The sequence below is a fragment of the Phalangium opilio genome, unplaced genomic scaffold, assembly GCF_054372755.1.
Source record: "Phalangium opilio isolate 3A_F unplaced genomic scaffold, DU_Popi_V2 ptg000082l_1, whole genome shotgun sequence".
Taxonomy (NCBI): domain Eukaryota; kingdom Metazoa; phylum Arthropoda; class Arachnida; order Opiliones; family Phalangiidae; genus Phalangium; species Phalangium opilio.
Window position 1 is genome coordinate 7,840,466 of NW_028324189.1, and position 26,938 is coordinate 7,867,403.

Below are 26,938 nucleotides of genomic sequence, written 5' to 3' on the forward strand. Positions count from 1 at the left end.
TAATGACATAGTGTCAATTTGAGTTCCTGGAAATCTTTATCTATTTCCTCCCCCATCAACTGGCCCAAACCCTTCTGAGAGGAACCACAGATCCCAATCTTCAGTCGAAAGTGAAAGACCATTTCCTACCGTCGCGAATTGAGTGTTTAGAACTTCGGCTTGAAATCCGGTCCCCATAAGTAACATAATAGCAACACGTGTGACTCTTTCATTATCGTAAACACACCTCCATTCTGTCATTTCACTGTGTCATTCTTACTTATGGTTCCCTTACAGTTACGGTAAAGTTTTATTACAGAGTTCATTAAAACAAAGTGCGCGTAAATTATGTGTTCTTGTTCTGTGATTTGTGTAAAGAAGATCATTTTGTTTGTAGCAAGAAAACTCCTAAATGGTAAGAAATATTAAACTTAAATCTTTCTAAACTTTTACTGGCTTTAAAATCAAACTGCATGTTATTATGAATACATACAGCGAATAGGAATCATTGTGTATCCTTTTATCCCATGTTAATTACTAAGCGGGTTTTGTTTACGATTCCTATTAGATGTATGCATTCACGATGGCAATAGGGAGAGGGCGTTTGTCAGGGAGGGAAAGAACATCCGACGTCATTTTATACCTCTACCTAGGGGAGCGTTTGTAGGCGCGATACTGAAATTCCCTCGTTAAGGGGATAGAATCGAGGCAAGAGATATAAATAAGCCTATGACGTAGCAAGAATGGGTTTGCCCTCTCCCTAATGGTAATATTTACTTATCACCCACTGTCGTTAGTTATTTTCTGACGAAGATTTTGTTTTATATTAACTACGATGCCATGTTTTATTTTTTGTTTTGTTTTGTACAAAGTGAACATTACAAAAACTCATTTGTTTTCTTCGTTTATTTATTGTTTGTTTGTTTCGGGGGTGGGGGTGAACACTTATTTTATCAATTCCTGATGGTTTTATTTAAGTGAGTAAAAGGATTCAAAAATCTAAGGCAATTTTCATGTAAGCGAGTAGAGCTATAAAAAACATTTCAGGCAGCACCGAAAAACTTTGAAATTCTTTTAAATGACGAGGTTCGTAATGAATAGAATTAACTTAATTTTTCTTTTACCTTAATTCTTAAGATATCATATTTATTCTATAAATTATTTTTACTTACGATCCTCATTATTTAATCTTTTAAATAATTCACTGTAGTATCAATTAACAAAGTTCTATCTAGTTTACGATTGTTTACTGTAATCTCATAGAGCTTTGGCACTCGTGCAATTAAAAATAAAAACAATTAAGTGCCTAGCGTCATTTTATTTTATTTAAGTCTAAATCAAAATGACTAGACGTAGCTCTTTAAGCGTGAAGTACTGGCAGCGTAAAGGTTGTAATTTGTAATGTAAGCCAAAGTTTTAACGTTCGTTTTTGATATGGCACACTTATAGATATTAAATTTTCATTTATAAAATTGAAAATCAAAAATCAATAAAATAAAAGATTGGGTTTTATTTTATGAAGTGATATTATAGTCGTTTTAAGGGCCCAATAGGAGATACAATCAAGATAAATATTGCACTCATTAAAATTTATAGTTCGCTCTGTGATAGCCTAACGCAAAAATTTAATCCGTGTCCTCAGGTGTCTTGAGACAATGCGACTGTACGATGATAATTGACGCTTTACTAAAATGTCATAGCACAAAAGTGATAGCTGCTTTAACTAGAGCAAGAAGTGATATCTAGTTTATTCGGGAGAAAGTATAAATTCGCCACATTTCCAGCTTTATCTCCAGTCCAAACGTATAGTAGGTCCGGAGTTAATCCCCGCTCTAAATTAAAACCAGCATCTAATTGGTTCTTGAAAAGTCAGGTCAGCACGACGCGAATGACGAAAATTACGTATTTTCCGACTGGGGAGAGTGAAGCGAAATAGCCCGGCCTCCTTTTACGCCCCCCCCCCTGCATTTTGAAAGGGGGACTGGGACTATGGCGCGCGAATACTTAGGCACCTACCTTCTCCCTAATAAACTAGATATCACTTCTTGACTAGAGTAAAGTTACTTCAGCATCAAGCTGATCAATGATCTAATTAAAATGGTATAGCTTGAAAATTATCGATGCTCTGGTCGAAATGCTACACTATGCTAGGTTTTCGTAAAAATGTTACAGCACCAAGCTGATAAACGGAAGTGCAGCACCAAGTGGGTAAATTTCACAGGCGATCAGATTTGAAAAAAAACTGAACTGTTCGAAAGAATAAAAAATAGCCAGCAAGCCATAAACAGTCGCGCTATTTCTTAATTTTTTTTTCAACACCTTAAATAGGGTCAAAAATAAAATGCCTTGAGCCCGATAAATTAAAGCCTAGAAAATGGATTTTGTGAGGGGATTAATTAATCCAATTTGAAATCTGGATATCAATTTATGTTTTAAATACTTGTGCATATAATCAAATACAATACACTACGTTGTTTTTTTGTTTTGTTTGTCGTTACAACACATAATACAGATTCTTCAATATCTCAATCATGATACAAATATAAAATAACTTAAAAAACATTTTTTAGCGCCTTATATTACACATGGATTATTAATATTATTATTATTATAAAAAAGCACGTTCAAAATCAATTTCGCATTTGCAATTTTATATCTTTCTTTCGCGTTGCAGAAATTTATTTTATTTTTTTTTTCATTTTAATGCGAAAAGTCTTGAAAAGCGACAATTTTTTCTCATTAATTTAATAATTAATTTTATTTATATAATTTAAAAGTAAAAAAAAGAACAAAAAACAACTTTTAAAAATTCCAAAAAATATCATCGTTTTTTGTAGACAATTCCGAGATTCAAGTTCCTTCGAAAGCTCAAAGAGGACACAACAAAATTTGGGGAAAGAGAATCTAGTTAGGGGGTCCTAATTATATAATCTATGCTTTTATCTCAATTACATTCAAAATTTTTCACCCAATTTTTATGGCTTTTAAACGAAGCGACTTTCTCTTAATCTATTGTCAACAAAACGCGATATTTTTCGTGAGAATTACTTAGAAAAAGAGCGCGAAGCTTTATTAGTATAAAAATCAAGAAAATAAAAAGTAATTAAATTTAATTTTGCACAATCTTAATTAGTATAAAAACAAAAGAAAATAAAACAGTTTAATTAAACTAAGAAAAACAACTAAGGATTAAAATATAATTTACCAAAAACTCACCAACCAAATGTTTTACGAACATATTTTACAGTTATAAACTTGCTTGGAAGAACCGCTAAACAAAAATACCTAAGGTTAAAGGTTATCTCAAAAAAGTAGCTCTGGTAACGAAGTTTATATGGAAATTAAAAATAAATGCTCTCCAAAGACATTTTAGATAAATGTCTCTGATTAGTAATTGCTGTTAATTACGATCTTCTAATAGAAATGAAGTAACAGCAAGCCCCTGAGTTTTCAATTAAGTAATTATAATTAACAATAAACCTTTGGTGAGTTTTTGATAATAATAATTTTAATGTATAAAGTTTCTGGAAGATTTTCTTTTTTTTTCAAATTAAAACTATATTAATTAAAATATTATATTTACGTTGGTTATGGTGTAATTAATTAAGATTTACAATTGAATGTTTTTTTTATAAAGGGTTATATATAGTTCAGTTCATTTCAATACTGAGGAACTACCGTAATACGGGAGGGGGGGGGGAACTTGTACTAAATCAATCCATCATTTCCATTTTCGAATTTGTTATTTTTATCTTTGAAAATACGCAGTTTGTTTCTTGTTTTTTTTTAAGCTTAATTGGAAAAAGTCCTTTGGAAACATTATTTAATTGGAATGAAAGAAAAAAATGTTGGTTCTCTCCTTAGATGAAAAAGAAAGGTTTCAGCAGAGAGATTTAATTAATTTCAACGCGTTTTGAAGGTTTAATTAATCTTATTTACTCTCGCATGTTTTTTTTTAAGATGAAAAGTTTTAATTATTTATTTAATTGCGCAGTTTTTTTTTTATTAATTAATTGACTAAAATAAGCCCTTTTTCTTTTCTTTCTTCTTCTCCTTTCCATCCAATTGCCTGAAAATGCAAATTAACATTGACGCAAAATATACGAAACAATTATATGTAAAGCGTTATTAATAATACGTGAGTTTACTGTTTAAAAATTAAAACCACCATCCTAGTATTCAAATAAAATAATTAACTGGCATAAGATGGCCTGTGTGTGCTCGCGCTTAGGCAGTGTCTTAGTATCGCAACATGCAATAGAGACCCTCTTGCATGTCGAAACCACCCGTGTGATAGTGCAGAACCCAAAGTACCCAATGCTTTAAGCAAGAAGAGTATTCATTTTGGCGGTCGGAGCGCGGACCCCTTAAATGAATGAAAGGGGTCATCCCTAAAATCACTCCATTGTTCACACATAAGGGTGTCCCACGTACATTTTCGACTCAAAATTGACTGAAAGGGGTCATCCCTAAAACACTCCATTGTTCACACATAAGGGTGCCCCACGGTACTGGACATACAACAGCGCCACAGTCCTATAAATAACCCTTTTTCTATTACCCTGTACAAAAAATAAAAACCACACGTAGCTAGCTAAAACGTCCTGCGCTCCAGTCGCCAATGAAATACGCCCCTTTTATATCTACATACATTCACCAAGATTGTTATCTACCCCACGCTGAGCTTTACCAATGGCTTATCAGCAGAGGACCACACGCTGAGATTTATCAATACCTATTTGACAATATGCCTTACTCGCACTGACTCAGAACCAGTCCAACATTATTACCTTAGCCAGGAATAAATACAGCTACTAGGAATCATTGTGATCCCATATCTCCCATTTTAAATTTTTTTGCAAGTTTGGTGGGCCGGGCTTGAGAACTTACTACGCGTCACGCCTCACGTGATTCCCCACACACAAAATCCGCCTAGGTCAGGGTTCGTACGAAATTTTACATTGAAAATCCCCGACTTCTCCAGGTTATCCCTGACCAAATTTTGGCAATATCCCTGACCATTTTAAGGTGTTTACTAGAGCCCACTTCATCACACCTGGATCATATTAAGCATTGCTCGAAGCATGGTTTGATATACCAAACAAAATCCCTGACATATCCCTGACTTTTTAGGAAAATGTTTTAAATCCCTGACTTATTCCCCTATTTTCCGTATCCCTGACTTATCCAGGTTATCCAGGTTCCGTACGAACCCTGGTTAAGAAAATGACTACGCAATGATTCCTAATAGCTGTATGTATTCCCGTCTTAACCAGTATTTCTTTGATACCACGTAGCAAGTAAAAATGCGTGTTAGTGAAGCGTAATTTAGTAACGAATAATTAGCGTAGATGTATGTACCTTGGAAAAGTTTTATAAAGTATGGAATTCATTTGTTGGAATGAAACATACAACACGAAATAGAGTAAAGTAGTTTTGTCCGTAAAGTATCGGAGGATTTGGAATTCAACAGTCTTTGCGCTTTTCTTTTAAAAAAAGAAGATAACAGAGATACGTTAGTGGGAAAATTAACATGCCAAAGCGCGGACTGTTCTCTAGCATTAAGAGGAAACTGGATATCAAATTAAGAATGGCAGTTTTGTTTTTTATTAAATTGAAATCATGCAACATTTGTACAATGAACAGAAGTATTCTCAATACAAAGTTAATTAGAAAGGATAAATGTTAGATAAATGGAAGATAGATTAGATTATTTTAATTACATCTAAAGTTACAGTTAAAAGATATCGGAATTTGGACATAGGAAGTCTTCAATTCATGCAAAAGGGGGAGGTACGTCGTTACCGCGCAGGCGCAAAATCAATCATACCATATTTTAAGCCCATAATTTAAGTTAGTTTATTTTTAATTTGCCCAAGCTATAATTAATTAAAAAGGCACTTGTGTGTGTAAATTGTTTACACATAATTTACATGAAAACTTAACGACGAAATATAATTTAGAGAGCTCTGCTTTTCAAACCTGTCACGATGAAAAGTTGTACCACCTTATTCGCGATGTCGCTGACAAGGCTTAGAGGGCGGTTCATAAAGGATGCCTACACCCGACTAAAACGTTTCGCATGCAGTGGATGCGCGATGTTTGTACAAGCCCTTAAAAATTACTTTGTAAGTAATTTTTGAGGCTACCTAAGCCTTGCAAGCCGCATCGGGAATAACGGGTGTGTAGGAATAAATATATATTCATGGTTAAATCGAATACATTCATGGCAGTTGGGTTATCATAATAACAAATGCGTTTATCACTACTGTTGGCGGCATTGTGTCGGCGCCGTTTGCGATTTTAATCTACGAATAGTGCCGCTTGTTGACGGAAGTGTTAACCTAAAGTAGAAAATACAATCGTATTCCCCAATGCCAGTATTCCGGGAACTCATATTTATGGTATTACGTGTTTATAATGAAATTAACCTCACTAAACTAAAATAGCGATTAAGTTATCAAAACATACTTCAGGGCTGGGTTAATGATGAAAAACATCAAAAGCTTCCACTCAGCGACCACAGACCAACACTATGCCATTATGAGTATGTGTATTCCCCACATATAGACTTTGTTGCATGCCCCAAATCCATGTAAATTAGATATTTACAACAACGCTGGAGATTGATTGACTCCCCATATCTATTACCGCGTTATGTCAGCATAAAGTTCCCAGACTTTGAATTGGTAATTTAATGTTTTTCCCAAATATGTCCCGTGATTTCTTTGGATCTCAAATATAGACATAATCGAACATAATTTAACTTTGAATTACCCAAAAATCAAACAAAGTCTATAGGCGTATGTATATTGTAAAGGGAATATAAACTAAAGTTCTAAGACGGGGTTCAGTTACTTTTTGCGTTATCCACAATTCTTTAGGGGTCTACAATTACTAAATTATGTTCCCTTTAATGGACAAGTTTCGCTAAAAATTCACGTTAAGGAAAGTGAATTTTTAAGAAACTTGTCTGTAATGAATGAGCTGGCTGAAATGAAATGGGTTTACTTACTCTTTGGAGTTGGTGTCTAGCGACATCCGCCTTAGAGCGTCTTCGATGTCCTTGTTGGCAAGATCGAAGGCCATTTTTTCTTTCTCAAAGGCTTTCCTTTTATCATCTAACTCTTGCCTTTGTTGTTCCAAGCTTTTCTTCATTTGCTCATGGCGTCTTTGTAACTAAACAAAAAAACCATAACTATTGTTAAAATCATTTCAATTAGCGAATCCATGGGCAAAATTATAGTTTTCCATTGCAACGATGCTAAATTCCTTAAGGAAGATTTATTTCTATGTTACAGATAGGGGTTTTATCGCGAATATCCAGGATTTCGGCACCATTTTATAATTATTAATTGGATAAGGGGGTTTCGGCACCATTTTAAGATTATCAATTAAATCCCGGGTTTCGGCACCATTTTAAGATTATCAATTAAATCCCGGGTTTCGGCACCATTTTAAGATTATCAATTAAATCCCGGGTTTCGGCACCATTTTAAGATTATCAATTAAATCCCGGGTTTCGGCACCATTTTAAGATTATAAATTAAATCCCGGGTTTCGGCACCATTTTAAGATTATAAATTAAATCCCGGGTTTCGCCACCATTTTAAGATTATAAATTAAATCCCGGGTTTCGGCCCCATTTTAAGATTATCAATTAAATCCCGGGTTTCGGCACCATTTTAAGATTATCAATTAAATCCCGGGTTTCGGCACCATTTTAAGATTATAAATTAAATCCCGGGTTTCGGCACCATTTTAAGATTATAAATTAAATCCCGGGTTTCGCCACCATTTTAAGATTATAAATTAAATCCCGGGTTTCGGCCCCATTTTAAGATTATCAATTAAATCCCGGGTTTCGGCACCATTTTAAGATTATCAATTAAATCCCGGGTTTCGGCACCATTTTAAGATTATCAATTAAATCCCGGGTTTCGGCACCATTTTAAGATTATCAATTAAATCCCGGGTTTCGGCACCATTTTAAGATTATAAATTAAATCCCGGGTTTCGGCACCATTTTAAGATTATAAATTAAATCCCGGGTTTCGGCACCATTTTAAGATTATAAATTAAATCCCGGGTTTCGGCACCATTTTAAGATTATAAATTGAATCCCGGGTTTCGGCACCATTTTAAGATTATAGGAAGCCAGGTTGAATTAAAGACGGCATAAGGCGCAATAAGATGTACATAGGGGTTTGTTATACTTACGTCTGCTTCGGAATCTTTTAATTTCTGCATCTTTTCTCTGACTTTCATTTCAAAGACTTGCTCCATTTCTTGTTCCATTCTCTTCATCTTATTCTCATGCTCCTTTTTCTCCTCCTCCATTTGCGCTAAGGGATTCCTAAGGCAAACAACGAAACTCTCGCATTTAATAAAGAGCGCAATTAAAATCAACCACGATCTTATTATCTAGGAGATACCGCAATTATTAATTAGTCTTAATAAAAATTGGATTTATAATTGAAGCGCTATAATTTTCTGACTTCTTTGTCAGTGAAGATATTAAACCCAGCGACTGCCAAACAAACATACAGTGACATTTGGTATTCGGGGAGCTCCAAGCAAGTTGGGATATGGTGTTGTGATTCAAATAACCCGACTTTTATTGGTTCCCCTGACTATTTCTTATGACTTTCCCTTATACAGGGCCACGTATGGCTTTACAAGGATCACTCCTAGATAAATAAGACCCCAGCTTTCGAAGAATTTCATTAAACAAATAAATATATATATATATCACTGCAAAAATTGACACCATCGCAACAATATCGTATTAAAGCGGCCAGTAATTTAATTAACAAGCACCTTGTTTGTATATTTAATTTTTTTTTTGCACGAACTATACTCTGTACAAGGAAAAGGATAATTCCAAAAAAAAAAAAGAACCCGGGTCATGTCTTGCTTGTAAAACCAAAGTCTATAACCTACAAATACTTCCAAACTTTAAAAACTGTACAACCAATACACGTAACGTAATCAAACCAGAATATTTTTTAGTTTGTTTGTCGTAAATAATTGCGTATATAATATACCATCTACAAAATTGAAAAACAAATAATGCAAGTGTCACAAAATAATTCAAATATAAACGTAGCTATTCTACGTGCGCTTCAGGCAAATACACATCGGTGGAAGATTCATAATCATATCCTTAAAAACCAAATTTGAGACGCACGCTTAGAAATAATTATAAATGAATGGGTTTCCCGTCTAAAGAAGAAGACTTTGACTCGAATCGAATGAACTCATGCCTCAGACATAGAAGTCGTTAGTGTTAAAGTGTTAAAACTTACCAGAACACCATATAGGTGTTCACTGTCCTCTGAGGGCAAACACTGATAAGAAATTAAACCATCAAAATTATTAACCAAGAGCGAGCGCAACGATTATGGCTGAGGCAACAACGAACGAAAAATTATTTTAATTTCTCCTTAATTTCAATAGATAAGATTGATTGATTGATTGATTGGCCGTTGGTGCAGAAATCAAATGAAATAAATAAATAAAATATCGTGCTCAAATTAAATTAAATTAAATTAAATTGATTATGAATTGAGACATTCTGTGGAACTCAAAAAAATAAATAAATAAATCAACCATGCTTCATTTTTTTTTTAAATTAATGTATTAGTGGTTTAGTATTGAAAAGATTTCAAAAAAGTGTAAAAATTCATCGTTGTATTTTCAAATCCCATCCCCCATTTTTTGTTCATCAGTCATCACGCGTGATAATTACGATACCAACATAACATAACCCAATCAAAACGTGAAATGGTTGAATCAGCTCCAATAAAAATATTCCGCGAGGGGTTCTCTTCTAGTATATCAAGGTCAGCGAGCGCGATTACTGGTTAGAAATCATTTCTATACCCTAACCAAGAAGTTATATCAGTATCTCAGAGAGAAGGTATAAGATGCCTTTGTATTCGCGAGCCATAGTCCCAGTCCCCCTTTCAAAATACAAGGGGGGGGGGCGTAAAAGGAGGCCGGGCTATTTCGCCTCTCCTCAGTCGGAAAATATGACTGTAATTTTCGTCACTCGCGTCGTCGCGCTGACGTGAGTTTTCAAGAACCAATGAGATGCTGGTTGTAATTTAGAGACGGGGATTAACTCCGGACAGGCTACGTTTGGACTGGAGATAAAGCTGGAAATCTGGCGAATTTATACCTTCTCCCTAGTAAACTAGATATAACTTCTTGCCCTAACATTTAACTAGAATTAAAGTGTAAAGCTACGCTTTGATTGGACATTGTTCTATAGAGTAATTTCGGTTGAGAGGGGGAGTGAACTGTGTATCCCCTACGTTAGGGGCAACTTTGTACTAGAGAATACTATTTGCCCCCCCCCCCCCGAAGGGAAGGGGAGGGGGGATATCACTAAGGTAAGAGATAGAGGGTTATGACGTTGCCGTATATGGGAAAGAAATTACTCTATACAAGGAAAACGTTCGCGGATGGTGCTATGATTAAACAATGATACTGGCTACGAAAGAAGAAAATATATCGAAATTGATTCTGGACTTACTTATTGGATAATTTGGCTTGTTTCCCCTCTCCGACACCCGCTAGCTTTCGGCAACGGAAATTTTCGTAATGCACATTATTAGTTACATCCTTCAGGTCTTGCATGTGCGTCCTGATTATCATGTTTCTTAGCGCGATGAAATCGCAGTGTTCCATGTTTTCCACTATGAATAATAATATTTTTTTCTTAAAGTATATGCCTATCACTAAACACCACGGCCGATATCGACGAAATACAACGCGGTTATCCGTTTCACAATGCGATTTCAAACTAGCTTACCTTCAGCGACACCCCAAGGATATTTCCGCCCTCGAACTTTCTTGCCATTTACTTCAATTACCGTGTTGCTACCAACGACAGCAAAGGGAACTCTCTCCTAAAAACGCGCGCCGCGTTTCAAGCGTAAATGTTAAAAACCCGTTTCAAGGTACAACCAAGAAGCGATATCTAGTTTACTAGGGAGAAGGTGTATAAATTCGCCACATTTCTAGCTTTATCTCCAGTTCAAACGTATAGTAGATCCGGAGTTAATCCCCGCCTCTAAATTACAACCAGCAATCATCTCATTGGTTCTTGAAAACTCACGTCAGCGCGAAGACGCGAATGAAGAAAATTGCGTATTTTCCGACTGAGGAGAGTGTAGCGAAATATCCCGGCCTCCTTTTACGTCCCCCCCCCTTGTATTTTGAAAGGGGGACTGGGACTATGGCGCGCGAATACTAAGGCATCTTATACCTTCTCCCTAGTAAACTAGATATCGCTGCTTGGTACAACCAACTTACTTTCAAGATCTTTTGTTGTTTGTTCTCCTCCTCGTCATCGCAATCGGGAAATTCGTAAATCTTGATTTTGTTTTGAGCAATTTCACTAAGAATCTGGAATACGTTAATATTTTAAGAATATTACACGATGAGCACTTTACTTTGTGGCTATGGCTGGCTGGCTCCCCAAACAATTCCCCCCTGTGAAAGATAGTAGGAATTGTCTTTTACTTACTGTTCTTTTGAACATGGAGCATTCTTCGGGGGTCATGGTATCGGCTTTGGCTATTATAGGAATGATGTTAACTTTGTCGTGTAAACGCTTCATGAATTCAATATCTATGGGCTTCAAGCCGTGACACGTCGGCGCGAAGAAATAGAGACAGCAATGGACCCTAGAATCGGCGTTTGTCGAGCGGTATACTCGAGACTCCGCGTTTAAATATTCTTCATACTTTGACTCGATGTAGTTGGTAATGGGGGCCCAGCTACGCACGCGCAAGGATTAACCAAATATAATTATAACCAAAGCTCGATGGCGTTAGACACACACCAAATCTCTCGAGCTTACCATTCAGAATTATCAACGGCATCGCCAAAGCCGGGTGTATCAACTATTGTTAATGTTAAATTAACTCCTCCCTCTTTTAAAATAACATTATTGGCCTCAACCTGAAGTGTACCGAAAAACGAGACTTTAGAGTCTTACACTAACCATACCTAAACAACCCTAACATCCCGTTAAAATGTTTGCTAACCTGTACAGTCTTTTTTATCCTTAGTGACGGTCCTGGGTACTCTGAGGAATATACGTCCGTCAGGAACATGGAATTAATTAATGTGGATTTGCCCAATCCTGACTCGCCTATGAAAATAATGTTAACGACGTTACATTGTATACGTTTAACATTTACAATGTAAGGCGGCTTTCTACCGTGCTCTAATGACATTAAAGGACATTTACGTGGTACTTACCAACAACCATTAATGTGAACTCGAAACCTTTCTTGACGGCCTTTCTGTATACTTGGTTTGGTAAATTGGCAAACCCTACGTATCCCTCCATTTCTTTACTGGCACCAGTGGAAAGCGCTAACGCCGTCGAAGTTCCACCATCTTTATCTCGATCCCTCGCACTGGGGTCTTTGTCGCGGCCATATAGGCCATCTTTCAACGTGGACGCCAGTGCCGCGCCACTCAAAGCCGACGCCGTGTTGGGAGTACCACCAGTTACCGATGACGTTACTGCGGTTCCGTTTGCCGTAGCCGCTGAACTACCATCGTTTCGAAAGAATAGTTCTCTTTTAGCTGAGAGCTAAAATGAATAGAAAAGCAAAAAAGAAATTTAATTTTCAAATAAAACTAATAATAATAACAACCATTAACACGTTATTAAGTGATATAAGACTTCAAACTACGATTTAACTACTATCTTTAATACCCTCGACATTCATAATCAAAACTACATCGTACTCCTTAAGGCTATTAGTTTTTCATCGTAACTGGGATTGAGAGGATGAGACTAAAGAATTTATCAATTATGTGACGGGTGAGAAGAACATATGGAGGCCATATTTATTCTAATTTGTCTCATAGGAAAAAAAGCGACCAAACGTAGCGTGTCAAGGAAGAGTGCCGTCCCGCAAATGAGAAAAACTGACAAAACGCAAACAAGATCGACACGACATATACTAGGTTTCTCCAAACGCTTTAACCATTAATAAGTCTAAACCCGTTAGATACTTAAGCGGTGATGGATAAAAGTATTACAATTCCCATTTCGAGTGTGTGGAGACGAGATTTTGAACCAGATTATAAGGACTACCAACTAATCACTTGAAAGTAATACTACGCTTCAAACGTCAACCTCGCGAAATCTACAAAATTGTATGACTTCAAATGGGAGTTTCAAACTTAGAGGAATCTTTAGGAATTACAGACACCGTAGTTCATAGAGAAGTAATTAGCATTTGGCAATAAATAAACCGCAATAATACGATGGTCGTACATACATTACTCACCGCAGCCAAATGATTATGCAAATCAACCGCGCTTGTTGATAAACTAGCGATAGCCCCCGGTTGTTGCGACGTCCCGGGGGTAAGATGCCCAGTATCGTAAATTTTGGACCTTTGCGTCAAACGGTCAACACTGGCATACCGATAACCGGACGGAGGACCCGTGTTACCACTACCACTGCCACCGTAACTCGGCGATGCCGCTCCACCGAGACCAACAGCGTTGGCGGACATGGGCGACGTTGGATTACTTCGCAATGGAGAATAATCCTTACGTAGATTGGACGAAGTCGGGTATCGCGTGGAACTGGAGAGCGTCGCGGGATGCAAAGACGTGGAATAGGACGTCACCGTATCGTAGCCCGTAACGTAGCCAACAGTCTTTGGAGTCATTCCAACCGAACCAGATGATGACGATTTAACGGGGGTATAGACGGTCGTACGCGTTGCCGTTGTGGATTTCCGGCCCGGATAAACAACTGGTAACTGTTTAGCTTCGACAGAAACGAGGGTTCCCGAGGACCGGGATTGCGTTAGGGGGGTACGGTACATTGCCGAGGAGGCTTTAGATATCCTAACGCCTGTCCCTTTCGGCGGTCGGTGTGTCAATCGTTCTTATTTAACAAGAGGCCAGCCACCCTCACTTTTTACAAGAACCAAAAAAAGTTCACGGGGATGTGGCTGACTGGGGAGATTTAGTAGAAAAAAAATGGGGTTACTTATGTTTATTAAAGAGATAGTAGTTTAAGGCGAGATCATATCGTGGTTAAGATGCTATTTATCATATGGATATTTTGAATTTGATTTGTGATATTTGCAAGTCAAGGAAGACTAGGTAGTTTTCAATTGCTAAAAAAAGGGTATCAAACCATCTGCACGCATTTTCTAATAATTCTTGGCGACTATCTCTTTATAAACACGTTGTCGAAGAAATGGGGAGGGGTAGATTGTTGTTTACGCGTCAAAATAGTATTTTTTTTAAACCGACAAGCTTTTAATCACCACCAATGATGTACACGGTCGAGTCTTTTAATAAAATTGAAAACTCTTCTCCGTTGCGACACCCTCAACAACAAAAACTAAGTTAACTTATCTCTCGGTTACAATATATCGCGTAAATTGGCGGGAATTATGTTTGGGCGCGAAGTACCACCGTAGTTTGACCAAAGAGGCGAGCATATGATCCAGCTAAAACCAAGCTCTGTTTTATCATAAAAGATGCACCCCTCTATGAACTGTTTTGCCATTCCCCCATCTAAGTTAAAGGGAGAATTAAATGGCTAGATAGATATTTATAAACTGAACGTAACATCAAAATCATAAACAAAACTTAATAGTGTGCACTAAAGTGGAAGGAGAAATTTCCTCCCACGTTCTTGACTTTAACCGCATGCGCTTCAGTGTTGCCAGTAATTAATTAAGCCATAGAAAACTAACCAATTAGCGACCGAAACATCACGCGAGACGTGCGACTTTCGTAATTAACAGCGCGTCACCTTTGACCCTTAAAAAACTTTAATAAAAATAATAGCTTATTTTTTATACCTAAATTGGTATTATTTTATCAACATAGATCGATAAACAATTATTGGTCTACCATTTCATTCTCCCTTTGAGCTTTTATAAAGAAAAAAGGCGCGGAATTATGGCACGCGAACGTAAGAACACTGCCTCCCCCCGCACGTGGGGAGGGAGGGGTGTTTGAAAGGTATGATGGGATATCTTAGAGAGATATGTTTCGTGGAGCCTGACCGCCGCCTATTAACCCCTATCACGAAAGCATTTCAAACAAAAGACACTTCCTGAAAGAAGACTAGCTTCCGTTTTTGGGGCACAGATTTAAGGATAATTTACGTCGCCCATACATGTCATTTACAAGACAAACCAGTGATCATGCTAAAATTAATAACCCCCCATAAGAATTTTCTTTCTTTCTTTAAATTAACTGATGCAAATATGATAATTAAAGTTAGTGTTCCGCTAATTAAAAGTTGGAGCTAATGAGGCTTCGATCTTTGCAATTCTTTAGGAATGACCTTGATATACCATATTCCCAATCTCTCCTCGGGGCCTTAGTTACTTGAATATTTTTATGTACGAAGAAAAAGACAAACTCTATTTCGGTGGGCACTTCCTTGAAAATTGTCATTAGCCATGGTTAGCTATTACAGGTAAAGGTCTCCCCAGTATGACGGAACTCGGATTGATTGACTACATAATACCACGATATCGCATAAGTAACATAACCAACAATAAATATGACATTGAAATTCCTTCATTTCCAAGCAAAACATGATTTTAGACTAGCTAGGGAAACTTTGTTCTAAATATTAGTGAAATCGGTTGACGAGTAGCAATCAACTTTATACCATAAACAAGGTTCTGTTCTAGTTGCCATTTCATTCAAGATGATAATAACGGAAGGATTATGGGAAAATCTTTCTTAGTACGCGCCAACTACAGACAGGGTTCAGACGAAGTTTTTGCATTGAAAATCCCTGACTTTTCCAGCTAATCCCCGAGTAAATTTTCCCAATATCTGGGACCATTTTAAGTGTTTACCAGAGTCCACTTCATGGTCACGCTTGGTCCTTATTTAACATTACTCGAAGCAATCATGGTTTGATATACCAAACGAGAAATTCCTGACTTTATAAGAAAAACCCTTTTAAATCCCTAACTTTATCCCCCATTTTCCAAATCCCTGAGTTTTCCAGGTTTCGTACGAACCCTGTACTTAAGTGTAACGTCCCTGCAAATTTTCAATCTTCTACGCAAAGGGGCTTGGACTACACATTGATTTATTGTCAGTCAGTCGGTCTTACATAGATGGGATTACATACTTAATGTTATCACGTTACTTATGAATGATAGACGAATTGTACGCAATGGCAAACAATGTACATCATGTCACAGTAACGGCGGGCGCAGTCAAGTCGGTCAAAATCTCCACGAAACCAAAACCCAACTAGATTTAGAAACGTTCGAAAAGCGAGCTTTGCAAGTCAAACAACAACGTTCTATCAATAAGCCTCGTGTATTCTTCACATCATCTAAAAAGAGTAAGACTAAACATCTGCTAGCGTTCAAAGAATCTCTTGTACGTACAAAGACGTGGGATGGTACGTACGTACGTCAATCAAAAACAGCCAGTAAGTTTCAGTTAAATTGGGGGAGACCCGTTAGAATTAACCTCGATTAAATTTAAAGCATGCAAATTAATTTAAACGATTAAACTTAATAAAACTGTATAACATTTTTAATTTAAATTACCCAGACGCAAAGAATTAATAATAATTTATGACTGCTATCTTCTTTTAAACTTTATGTGAAAGGCTGGATTTAAGACTTTTGAAATTAAGTAATTTTTAATAGAAAAGCCAGAACGTATTTTAACGATGTGGGTTTAAAAATGAGTGTGGTACTATGGAGTTTTAAACATACAGGGTGTTCCATTAAAGGGAGGGTAATTATGGGCCCTTAGTACAGACAGTGGTATGGAACACAAGAGCGTTTTATTGATGACCCCCTTAATTAAATGCAATTAAGAAACTGAAAGGTCGTGATTGCTAATTAAATAAAGCAGGGGTCATAGGTAGGCAAGGGGGTGCGTCCATTAAGGGGCAAAATCGACGACTGGTCACAGAACATTTTAGACTCAAAAATTATTGCACCCATAGAACTATCCCCCACTACGTCTCGCTCCAATAATTCCCACCCTATTTGGAATGGACACCCCCGTATATTAAAAATTCGCAGACTTTCAAAACCCATATTTTAAAGTATTAGTTAATCAAATATAGCACGCCATTTTTGTTAGCCTTCTCTCACTACAAGCCTAGCTGCTAATTAAAAAAGCGACGTCACATTCTATCTAATTTAAAACAAGGAAAAGAAAAGTATACCTTATAATAGTAGTAGGTTCTCATTGGCATAATGAAATTCTGTCAGCGCGCTCGCAAATTAACGTCTGGCCCCGTCGAAAATATATTTCAACTTTTATTTTATCGCAAAGATTCCAATTATTACAAACAATGGATTTGGGTCCTTGCTAACCCTAAAACCCTACCTCCATCTTCATCCCCTTATTTCACCCCCCCCTCCTTTTAATTCTAACTCTAACTCTTTTTTTTTTTCTCGTAATGACCTAAAGGGGTAATGAATTATAAACAAACAAAATCTTCTTTCAAATTGTATGAATTATTAGCGTTCAATTTCATAATTTAACATATAATGATAATAGACCAAGGTCCTTTTGCTTTAAGTCCGTTGTCCACCTACCCAATCAATTAAAACAGGTGGTCAACACACCAACCCCACCCCCTCGAACTTCGAAAGTGTCTATGACGTGTTTTACCACAAAAAACCACAACAGGGATAGATTTAATTTTAGAAGTAGGAATGGAGAACAGAGAAATCTGGGCGCAAGTCAAAGTCCCGGACCCCCTTCCACCGGATGGGGGGTATGAAAGAAGAGGCGGGTCATAGCGACAGAGGTGAAAAGGAATTACGTCACATTTTTCGCCGTCCCCGTCAGCAACGACATCAAAACGTAGTTTAAGTGAGCCAATAAGATAATTTAAACTTTTCGTTATTACGTGTTGGAGGGAGGGGCTCTATACTGGGCTATGAGTCGGACTGAAGTAAATACTAACCGTTCTCCATTCCTACTTCTAAAATTAAATCTATCCCTGACAACAACAACAAAAAATGCCTCTCGTGCAAATTTTGTTGTTTTATACAAACATGTCTCATTTCATTATCCATTTAAATCGTTTATTTGAGAAAAGATAGAAGAAAAATAAAGAAACCCTTATGAGAAGTTTACGGAACCCATTCGGAAATTTTTAATTAACGTTGCTCGTGAATCACGGAAACTTCCCGGGGTCATGACCTTAAGAGCTAGCCAGATCAGCGGGGGAAGGGGTGGAGGGGGGATGGCGCGAGCTTAGGTTAGGGTGTGCGTTGTATTCTTCCCCTTTTCAAAAGTATAATTTGGAGAAATTTTCCATCTTACATCTGCCTCGATCGTCGAACGCTTAAATTATGATTCGATTCGGATAAAAATGTGTGTTTTATAAAGAAAGAAAAGAAAAAACGAAATCTATGACCATTTTAACCGGTCACTAGCCTTGATCCCAAATATTCAAGATTAGTGATCGTAAAAGGTGCGCTTTCAGGTTTCGAAATGAATGATTATTACTGAATCGAACAGAATACTTTCAAGCTTTACAGTATCTGTTGTAGATTGCGTCGTTGAATTGCACACGTCACAAAGGACTGGCAACACTCGTCCGCGCACTGTCTCTGTCTATTGATAGCTTTCAGTTGGAGGAGGAGTCGAGTCTCGTGACATAATTTACGCTGCCATATTGGTGGGTTGAAAGCAGGAATGAAGCTGAGACCACCCAATATGGCAACCAGAACAGCGGTAAGACTTGGGAGGGCGTGATGTACCCATCTGAAAGCTCTCTATTGACCTTTTTTTTTCAAAATTCGGGGGGGGGGGGGAACAAATAATGGTACTGAGAGGGGAGGAGCTACGGAGACGGGACGACAAAATTGGTCAGAGTCGACGACTTCCAATATGGAGACCAAAACCGAGGCAAGAGATAGGAGGGTGTGACGTCACGAAAAAGTTCCTGGTGGTCTATTGAGCACCTTGTACTGTAACGTTATTTTGTTAAACTATATAAAAATAGTCGAGTATATAATTATTTTGAGAAAATATAAGAAATTCTAAGTTTTGAAATTGTTCCCGCGCTTCAGCTGTCAAACATGACATATGGGTCGCCAAGTTTTCAGGTACTTGGATCCATGCTCGATAACTAAGCTTTTACTTGTGTACTGAGCGGGGATGACCCGCTTGACATGTAGTCGCCGCCATACACATTTAGCGACCTTTATCTCTATGATCTGAAGCACGGCTTTATTCTACATGGAGACGGCGGGCCTGGACCTTGTCTGGGTCTCCGATCTTGCGAACCCCTTTCAAATAGAATTTTACAAAACCAAACCTTCCCCATTTTTAGCATCTAATCCCTTTTGAGAAATGAGTTGCCAATTGTCGAACCAAACTTTAAGATTGTTAACTACGCTTTTACTGTATATATTTTGTATTTCTGCGTTTAGTGGCCACGAATGGTCATTTATTATATTTGACAAATAACCAGGTTGTTACTGTATATATTTTGTGTTACTGTCGCGGATGTCATTAATAACTTTTGACAGTTTCTGTGTGCGGTACCAAAGTGCGCGTCACTAATTTAAAAGGGGTGAATGGGTCAGCAGTGGTGAGGTCAGGTAGCCAACACATCCAATCATGGATACCGCGTTCACCACGAGACCAGTTACGTTGGGTACCACGTTACCCAAGAAAATACGTCCCCCTCGAATGTTATCCGTGCCATCTTTGGCCCATACAACACGGGTATGATAAAAAACCCAGCACGCGTTAAAAATAGATATAGACTTGATATTTTTGAGTTACCTTAAACTGCTCTCGATACGACTCGGTTCCTGAGAAAAAGGGATGCACCTTTTAAGTACTTAAAAAGAAAGGAAACTGTCTAAACAGTTGGTCCAACACGCGAAAAGAGGCTATGGCCCAAAAATTATAAAAGAGGCTATAAGCCCAAAACGAGACCACGCGCCGCCCAATATGCACTCTTTACGAAGACGTCATGGATACTGTGGAACTCTGGTGGCAATTCAGCCTCGAACGCTCCCTAACCTTTCAACAGAAAGGACTCATCCCAGGAAATGTATCGTTATAAATATTTATGTTTATTATTTTAAACTATTTACGTTAACTCAAATGAGTTAATGAATTAATTCCCTTTTGGGATAATTATTTGTTGAGTGCGTGTCTTAATCCTTACTTGGGTTAAGTCCTTATAGTAATGATACTCTAAAGAGTCAAACCGTTAGTCCTTATCTGTCCTTACTTGGACCTTACAATCAACCCGTACTCTGAAGAGTTCTTACTAGCACTCAACACTCTTAGTTACCATCCTTACTTGGAGGGAATGTAAAATCCTTGGTTGGATTAATAATTAACAATCAGTAATTTTATAGTTAAAAATTTAAAATCCTTATTTGGATTGAAGCGCGTGAATATTTTTATTTTAAATGGTTTCTTCCATGGAAGTTTTACGCGCTTAATATTATTTGTTGCGCTTGCATTGTTTTATGTTATTTGTCGGTATTAAATATTATGGTTAATTGGCAACTCAATTCGGAACCTTTTACTACACGCAAAACCCCTAGACAACATTTTATAATATTTTTCTCGCTCAACCCAATAGTGAAATTCACGCGAGTTTCCGGGCATTTAACTTGTAGCTAGTTAGTTAACACAACGCCTATTTAACTAATAGTTTTACGGAGACTAACAAAAATCGCTACAGTTATATTCAGACAGAACAGATAGGGTATGTCGGACAACGAAGACTACAGACATGACTTCAAACAATACGAACAAAATTTGGTGGACTGGTGGTAACTTTGAAACCCTATCTAACATATTGATTGTCCACATACCCGGATATCGAATCTTAACCCTATTCCAATTTTTCAAACACACACTGAGTTAGTCCTGTAAGTCACCCAAATCCTCATTACACAAAACGAATCGGGGTTTATTTTACGAAGATTGTATGCCTATGTACTCTTTTCGAAATTTAAGCACGTTTCATGTGGAACGAAGCCATTCTTTCTTCCTGACCCTGAAAATTAATTACACGCCCGTGAATCTAACACGCACCCAGGGGACTAGTGCCACGCCCCTTTCCACAAAGCTACGAATAGTTTTTGATACAAACAATGATAAGGTGCTTCCCAAATCAATTGAAGTTGATACAAAGAACGCAAGCGTTTTATGATGTAACGCTACGATTAAAGTGAATAACAAGCTGGCACGAAACCATAATAAACCTTGGATGTAATACTTTTGTACCACCAGGGATAGATTTAATTTTAGAAGTAGGAATGGAGAACAGAGTAATGTGGGCGCGCGTCAAAGTCCCGGACCCCCTTCCACGGGACGGAGGGGTATGAAAAAAGAGACGGGTCATAGCGACAGAGGTAAAAAAGGAATTACGCCACTATTTTTCGCCAACCCCGTCAGCAACGTCATCAAAACGTAGTTTAAGCGAGCCAGTAAGATAATTTAAAATTTTCGTTACGTGTTGGAGGGAGGGGCTCTATACTGGGACTACAGTAAATACTAACCGTCCTCCATTCCTACTTCTAAAATATCACTGGTACCACCATTACCTCCCACTCTTATTTCTACGCGAATTTTGTGGGCTGGGCTTGAGCAGCTCAAATCAGCACCTAGACACCTTAAAGGAATATATCTACAAAATGATTCCTAGTAGGTGTATGTATTCCTAGTTACAATAGTATTTAAAGCCCTATTTGTAGACTTAGTTCCCTAAGACTTAAAAAGGCGTCAAATCATGATCGCCTAAGGGCAGGGTTATCAAGTTGAGAGAGATTGTAACATACATCATGCCACAAAATAATAGCGCTAGTGTAAGTACGTACGTATGTATGAATAATTGGAAATCGTGAATGACCGATTCACGAATGAGTTTAATGCTTTCAAAGCAATTTCAAAACCCTAGCAGGTGCAACTCTTCCAACCGACTACGACCATACGAAATATAAAATTCCTTCACTACCGTAAACGGAAATTTATACTCGATTCGAAAACAAGAAATAAAACAAAACTTAGGAAAACCAGTTACTAATTCAGTTTGACCATTACTAAAAACTGAAATAATCAAATTAAGATTCACGGATTTAAAAAAAAAAAAAAAAACCCTATGAATTTTCCGTCTTTTATACGTTTTTACATCGCATTCTAGCCTATTTCGTCTATTTATTATTATACAGGGTGTTTCAAAAAGGGTTATTATTGGACCTCATAGTGTAATAAAACCTTGCTATCTCAGTTGTGACGTCAGTGCCTAGGTAAAACGTCACGGGTTTAGCTTTGGCAGTGGGCGGCCATGTTTGGTACCGCTTTGGTTCTATGGGCATATAGCAAGGGTGACGTCACACTAAGACTTCTGAGATAGCTCTATTTATACAAACATAAGTTCATAGGATATGTTGCATAAGTTTGTCACTGGTAACTTAGAAACTGGAGCTTGTCATGAAGTGAATGACGTAGGTCATAAATTCAAGGTAAAGAGAGGTACGCCTGGTGAGGCGCTGTCAAATGCTTAATAATGCAGACTAAATAAGACTAGATGGAAGTCCTGCAAAATTAACACCCCGAGTGTAGACATGCAATTCTCGCTTCCGTCGTTCACCACGAACTAGCTCTCAGTTGTAAGTCTAATCCTAGCATTACGAAGTATATAGGTAGGTGTCATACTTATGGAACATTATCTAATAAACTTATGATACAGGGTTGAAACATTTGTTATCGACCAATCTCCCACCCTTAAAAGACTTGTACAACAACCCTGAACATCTTACCGCTAATACAACACACGTAAAAAATAATTAAAACATTGTACTCACTGCGACATCAAATAAATCCATGTTGCGTATTGAAGTCGTGTAAAAAAACACATGTAAAAGAATCAGAAAAGAAAAACCAACTGTCAGTAATCTTAATTATAACGTTGCAATTGGAATTAAATACTGCAATTGCGAGGGTTAACAACGAAGCTTGAAATATTTTTCACAACAACAATTTTTCGTTGACATAAACAAAATACGAAAAATATAATCTCAAGCGCGTTGGTAATCTTTACGATAGAAATCCAAGCCGCTAAATGATTTTAACTGTATTAATAATATGGGCAAGGCATTTTGCACGCCGCAGTTTCTTTTAATACTTTTGACCTCTACTTAAGATGGTTTCACTAAAGAGGCCTCATTGTTAGTAAATACGCATTCCATCTAGGTCTAAGGGGGGTTAGTTCAAGTGTTACGGTTCCTACACTAACGGATTCTACTACCCAAAAAAAACCCCCCAAAAACCTTTACATTGAAATAACACTTTTTACAACTCATTAGGAGAACTTAAAGTACATATTCAACCATAAAATAATTACATTAATTAAAATGAAGGTGGTGGGGGGGAGAGGAATTAATTCCTATAATCACACGGTTTATTAAATTATGTGGTCAAGAAGTGATATCTAGTTTATTAGGGAGAAGGTATAAGATGCCCAAGTAATTCGCGCGCCATAGTCCCAGTCCCCCTTTCAAAATACAAGGGGGTTGGCGTAAAAGGAGGCCGGGCTATTTCGCCTCTCCTCAGTCGGAAAATACGTAATTTTCGTCGTTCGCGTCGCGATGACGTGAGTTTTCAAGAACCAATGAGATGCTGCTTGTAATTTAGAGGCGGGGATTAACTCCGGACCTACGTTTGGACTGGAGATAAAGCTAGATTATAAATGTGGCGAATTTATACCTTCTCCCTAATAAACTAGATATCACTTCTTGATGTGGTGTTGTCAAATAAATATTACTCAATAAATTACGGATTAAATTTATTGGGGTATTTTGAAGAACTCTGTAAATTTCTTAGTAATTTAAATAGGGTTGGTGTTCTACTGAAAGAGTTCTTTAAACTTTGTTGCATTAGGACTTTAATAAAATAAAATTCCAGCGTGAGGAATCATTTTAGTCTAGATTTTTTTGTTTTTTGTTTTTCAAAGGAAGTGTCGCTATAGTGACAAATACAGATATGGGTTATCAATACAATTCAGGCCGCTTCTAACTAAGTAACTTTTGAAGGGAAAGTCTCAAATTCCAAAATGTATATATATATATAAATATTTAAAACGAAATACTTTACCGCCTTCGGTATGCGTGGAAAAGAAATTTCAATTTTGTTAAAAATTAAAACATTAAGACCGTTAAAGAATTAAGCTTTAGTCGACATTTTGTTAACATCATACTGGGTACAAAGGGTGGTAATTATAGGACCGTAGTGGAATGAGTCTATGCGCAAGAACATTAAGAGTTTTACGTATGACCCCTTAATTAATTCAATTAGCTATGTATTCCAATTTCTTCCTTAAAATTATGGGAACAAACTTGGTCATAGAAGTATAGAACATTTTAGACTCAAAATTGACAATTTCCCATAGAACCATCCCACTGCATGTACTTGGTCACATGATTAGCCCTTTTTGGAATACCCAGTATTTGCCTTTAATCATAGGTTATCTAACCACCGATGATCGTCAACACAGTTATTGGAGATGACACTAGACCTTTGTGTTTAATAAGCGTAAAATAGTAAAAAAAAAACAATATGTAAATTTTGAGCTAGACAACAAAATATTAATCAAATCAATGACCAATATTTATCAAATTTAAAACGTTTGTGGAATATTAAATTGGAGAGAAAGGCACGGAATTTATGAATATCCTACTTAAATTTGTTCCCCATCACTATGCCATGACGTTTCAAAACAATATTTGCCCATTCAGGGTTCATACAACATTTGGAAAACCTATTTCCTTGACAATTCCACGTTTCCCCCCCCCCATATATTTAAAGGTGCAAGGTCACCTAGTAACTCTGAAAGTGGTTTCTTGTAAAACTACGTAGTCGTGTGATTTCGGGTATCAACGAGAGCGCGCGATTACAAGAGTAATAACCACAGGATTGGTTACTCATAGTAGGAGCAACTACAGGGTTCGTACAAAATTTCTACATTGAAAATCCCTGACTTTTCCAGGTTATCCCTGACCATTTTAAGGTATTTACCAGAGCCGCCTTTTTACACCTGGCTCAATGCTCGAAGCATGGTTTTGACATACCAAACAAAATCCCTGACATATCCCTGACTTTTTAGGAAATTCTTTTTTAAATCCCTGACTTTTTCCCCTATTTTCCAAATCCCTGACTTTTTCCCCTATTTTCCAAATCTCTGACTTTTCCAGGTTTTCCAGGTTCCGTACGAACCCTGAACTATAAATCAACTATTTATTTCCCTGACATTTCCAAGTTTCCCAGATTTGTTATGAACCCTGCCACTAGATCCAAACAAATGGAAATGCATCACGTCTTTCAACAGTCATTAAAACAGTTACATAGACAAACACAGAGCTACTGAAGGAATCACCACAGTAAATACAGTAGATACTGAATTTGATAAAAACGGATATTAACTTCCAATTATTTCAGGGTTGCCACAAAATATTAAGAATACACCTCTGTTCCCCCGACTTTTCCATGTTTTTCCCTAATGAAACCCTTTAGAAATTAATTTGTGGCAATCCTGGATGATCTTTATGGAAGGCTAGTATCCATTTTAATATATGAAAGAACAGTACGGTTATTTGAACGTAGACAGATAAAGAGACCAGAATGAAGACAGCGAGTTCCAAAAAGTATAAAGATATGTATTCTCTTACCGTATCTCCTTGTGGAAGAATAACTTGGAAAATCTAGAAAATAGAAATAGGAGATATTGGAAATAAGCAATTGGGGGAAAAATGTACAAAAGGCAAATTCAAAAAGAGATACAGTGATCCCTAATGAAACTTAACCAAGCCAAAATGTTATATTATACTGGATGACCTGTTACTAACTTTCAAAGTAGCTTTAATTGAGTGGCTAAGGTTAGATTTCAAATAATGTTAGTATAGGGTTATAAGACTGAAAACGGAAACTGAAAGAATATGGTATAGTAGCGCCATCTCAAACTCACAGGGTCATAGATAGAAGCTCAGTAATTCCTATAGATAGTTTAAACTAAAGGGGGTTTTGCTGTTCCCCCAGTGTTGCCAGGCCATTGGTGAGTCAAGAGATTACAAAGAGAAAAGCTTAGCAGTTTAGTATCACTCTGTTCTTGACCAAAGGGCCTGACAATACTGCACTGAAGTTTAAGAAGATAAAGCCCCCAACAGTGAAAACCATCTAGGTATATTCAATAACTGGTTCACTAAAAAGAGTTTTTTGACATTCCCCCAATGTTGCAAGACAGCAAAGTGTCTGCTGAGTAAGATTTGATTTTTATCTCAGTTCTACTCAAAAATTGAATCCCTATGAACGTGATTCCCTATTCCACTGTGCATACTTGCTTTTGACAAAATTGCCAAACCACAATCAGATACCAATTGGATAATGTTCAATCAATTTTCAAACCAACACCTAAAATTATGAATAAATTACCCCCTTTTAACTTAATTACAATATCACCGGTATTTAACTATGCCTAGTATTTCTAAGTGCTTATTCCAGTCAGATGCAAGGCCTAAGGCGGTCTTTAACAAAGAACTAAACCATTATAACAAAAAACACTACTAGTGATTCATTAATGCGTTCGACCAAGGCTTAAAACTTGACAAACGTTTCCGCATTCTATTTCTATCTAAGATGACAGTTTAAATCCCGTAAAGAAAAGCGATCGAATGATTTAATCAATTACAAATTAACAATATTCATTTGAAATTTACGCGTAACAAACCCAGTTAAATTATTATAAAGAAATTACTACAAACCTCTTTCTTGCATTTCAATGAATTTTCTTGAACGCGGGAACTACCGTTACGTTACCCGCCCTTGTTCACTTCCCGTCAATCGCCTCCCAGAAAATTACTCAACTGTCACCTTTGGGGGTCACAAATGGGGGGGGAGGGTGACCAACGCCGCCTTT

The 26,938-nt window shown here is 37.2% G+C and overlaps 2 protein-coding genes across 6 annotated transcripts in view; one reads left to right on the forward strand and one right to left on the reverse strand.

Annotated features, from left to right (window-relative positions):
• The first annotated feature begins 64 nt into the window (after positions 1–64).
• RluA-2 (RluA pseudouridine synthase 2) overlaps positions 65–26,938 on the forward strand; it is a 29,660-nt gene continuing 2,786 nt past the window's right edge. The window contains exon 1 of the mRNA XM_089848244.1: positions 65–394. Coding sequence (XP_089704370.1) covers positions 328–394 — 67 coding nt within the window. The 5' untranslated portion in view covers positions 65–327. The remainder of the gene's footprint in view (positions 395–26,938) is intronic.
• On the reverse strand, positions 794–26,926 carry pnut (septin 7-like protein pnut). 5 transcript variants are annotated; one of them, XM_089848234.1, is made up of 12 exons: positions 26,784–26,923; positions 25,696–25,727; positions 12,256–12,595; positions 12,039–12,145; positions 11,852–11,952; positions 11,516–11,768; positions 11,302–11,394; positions 10,799–10,895; positions 10,520–10,682; positions 8,200–8,335; positions 6,995–7,158; positions 794–4,048 (listed from the first exon to the last, which is right to left on the reverse strand). In XM_089848234.1, exons 1-12 carry the CDS (start codon positions 26,794–26,796, stop codon positions 3,997–3,999), a joined length of 1,551 nt encoding a protein of 516 aa, XP_089704360.1. In that variant the 5' UTR covers positions 26,797–26,923; the 3' UTR covers positions 794–3,996. The 5 variants fall into 5 exon arrangements, with proteins under 5 accessions (XP_089704360.1, XP_089704361.1, XP_089704363.1 ...); XM_089848235.1 differs by having other exon boundaries at positions 12,256–12,588; positions 25,695–25,727; XM_089848237.1 differs by lacking the exon at positions 25,696–25,727 and having other exon boundaries at positions 12,256–12,588; positions 26,784–26,926.

Excerpts from the sequence above, each read along its gene's own strand:
- pnut (XM_089848234.1), bottom strand. Across the intron at positions 12,596-25,695 it reads ATTCTTCCACAAGGAGATAC|CTCTCAGCTAAAAGAGAACT; the intron begins GGTAAGAGAATA and ends TATTCATTTTAG. Across the intron at positions 11,395-11,515 it reads GCTCCATGTTCAAAAGAACA|ATTCTTAGTGAAATTGCTCA; the intron begins GTAAGTAAAAGA and ends AACGTATTCCAG.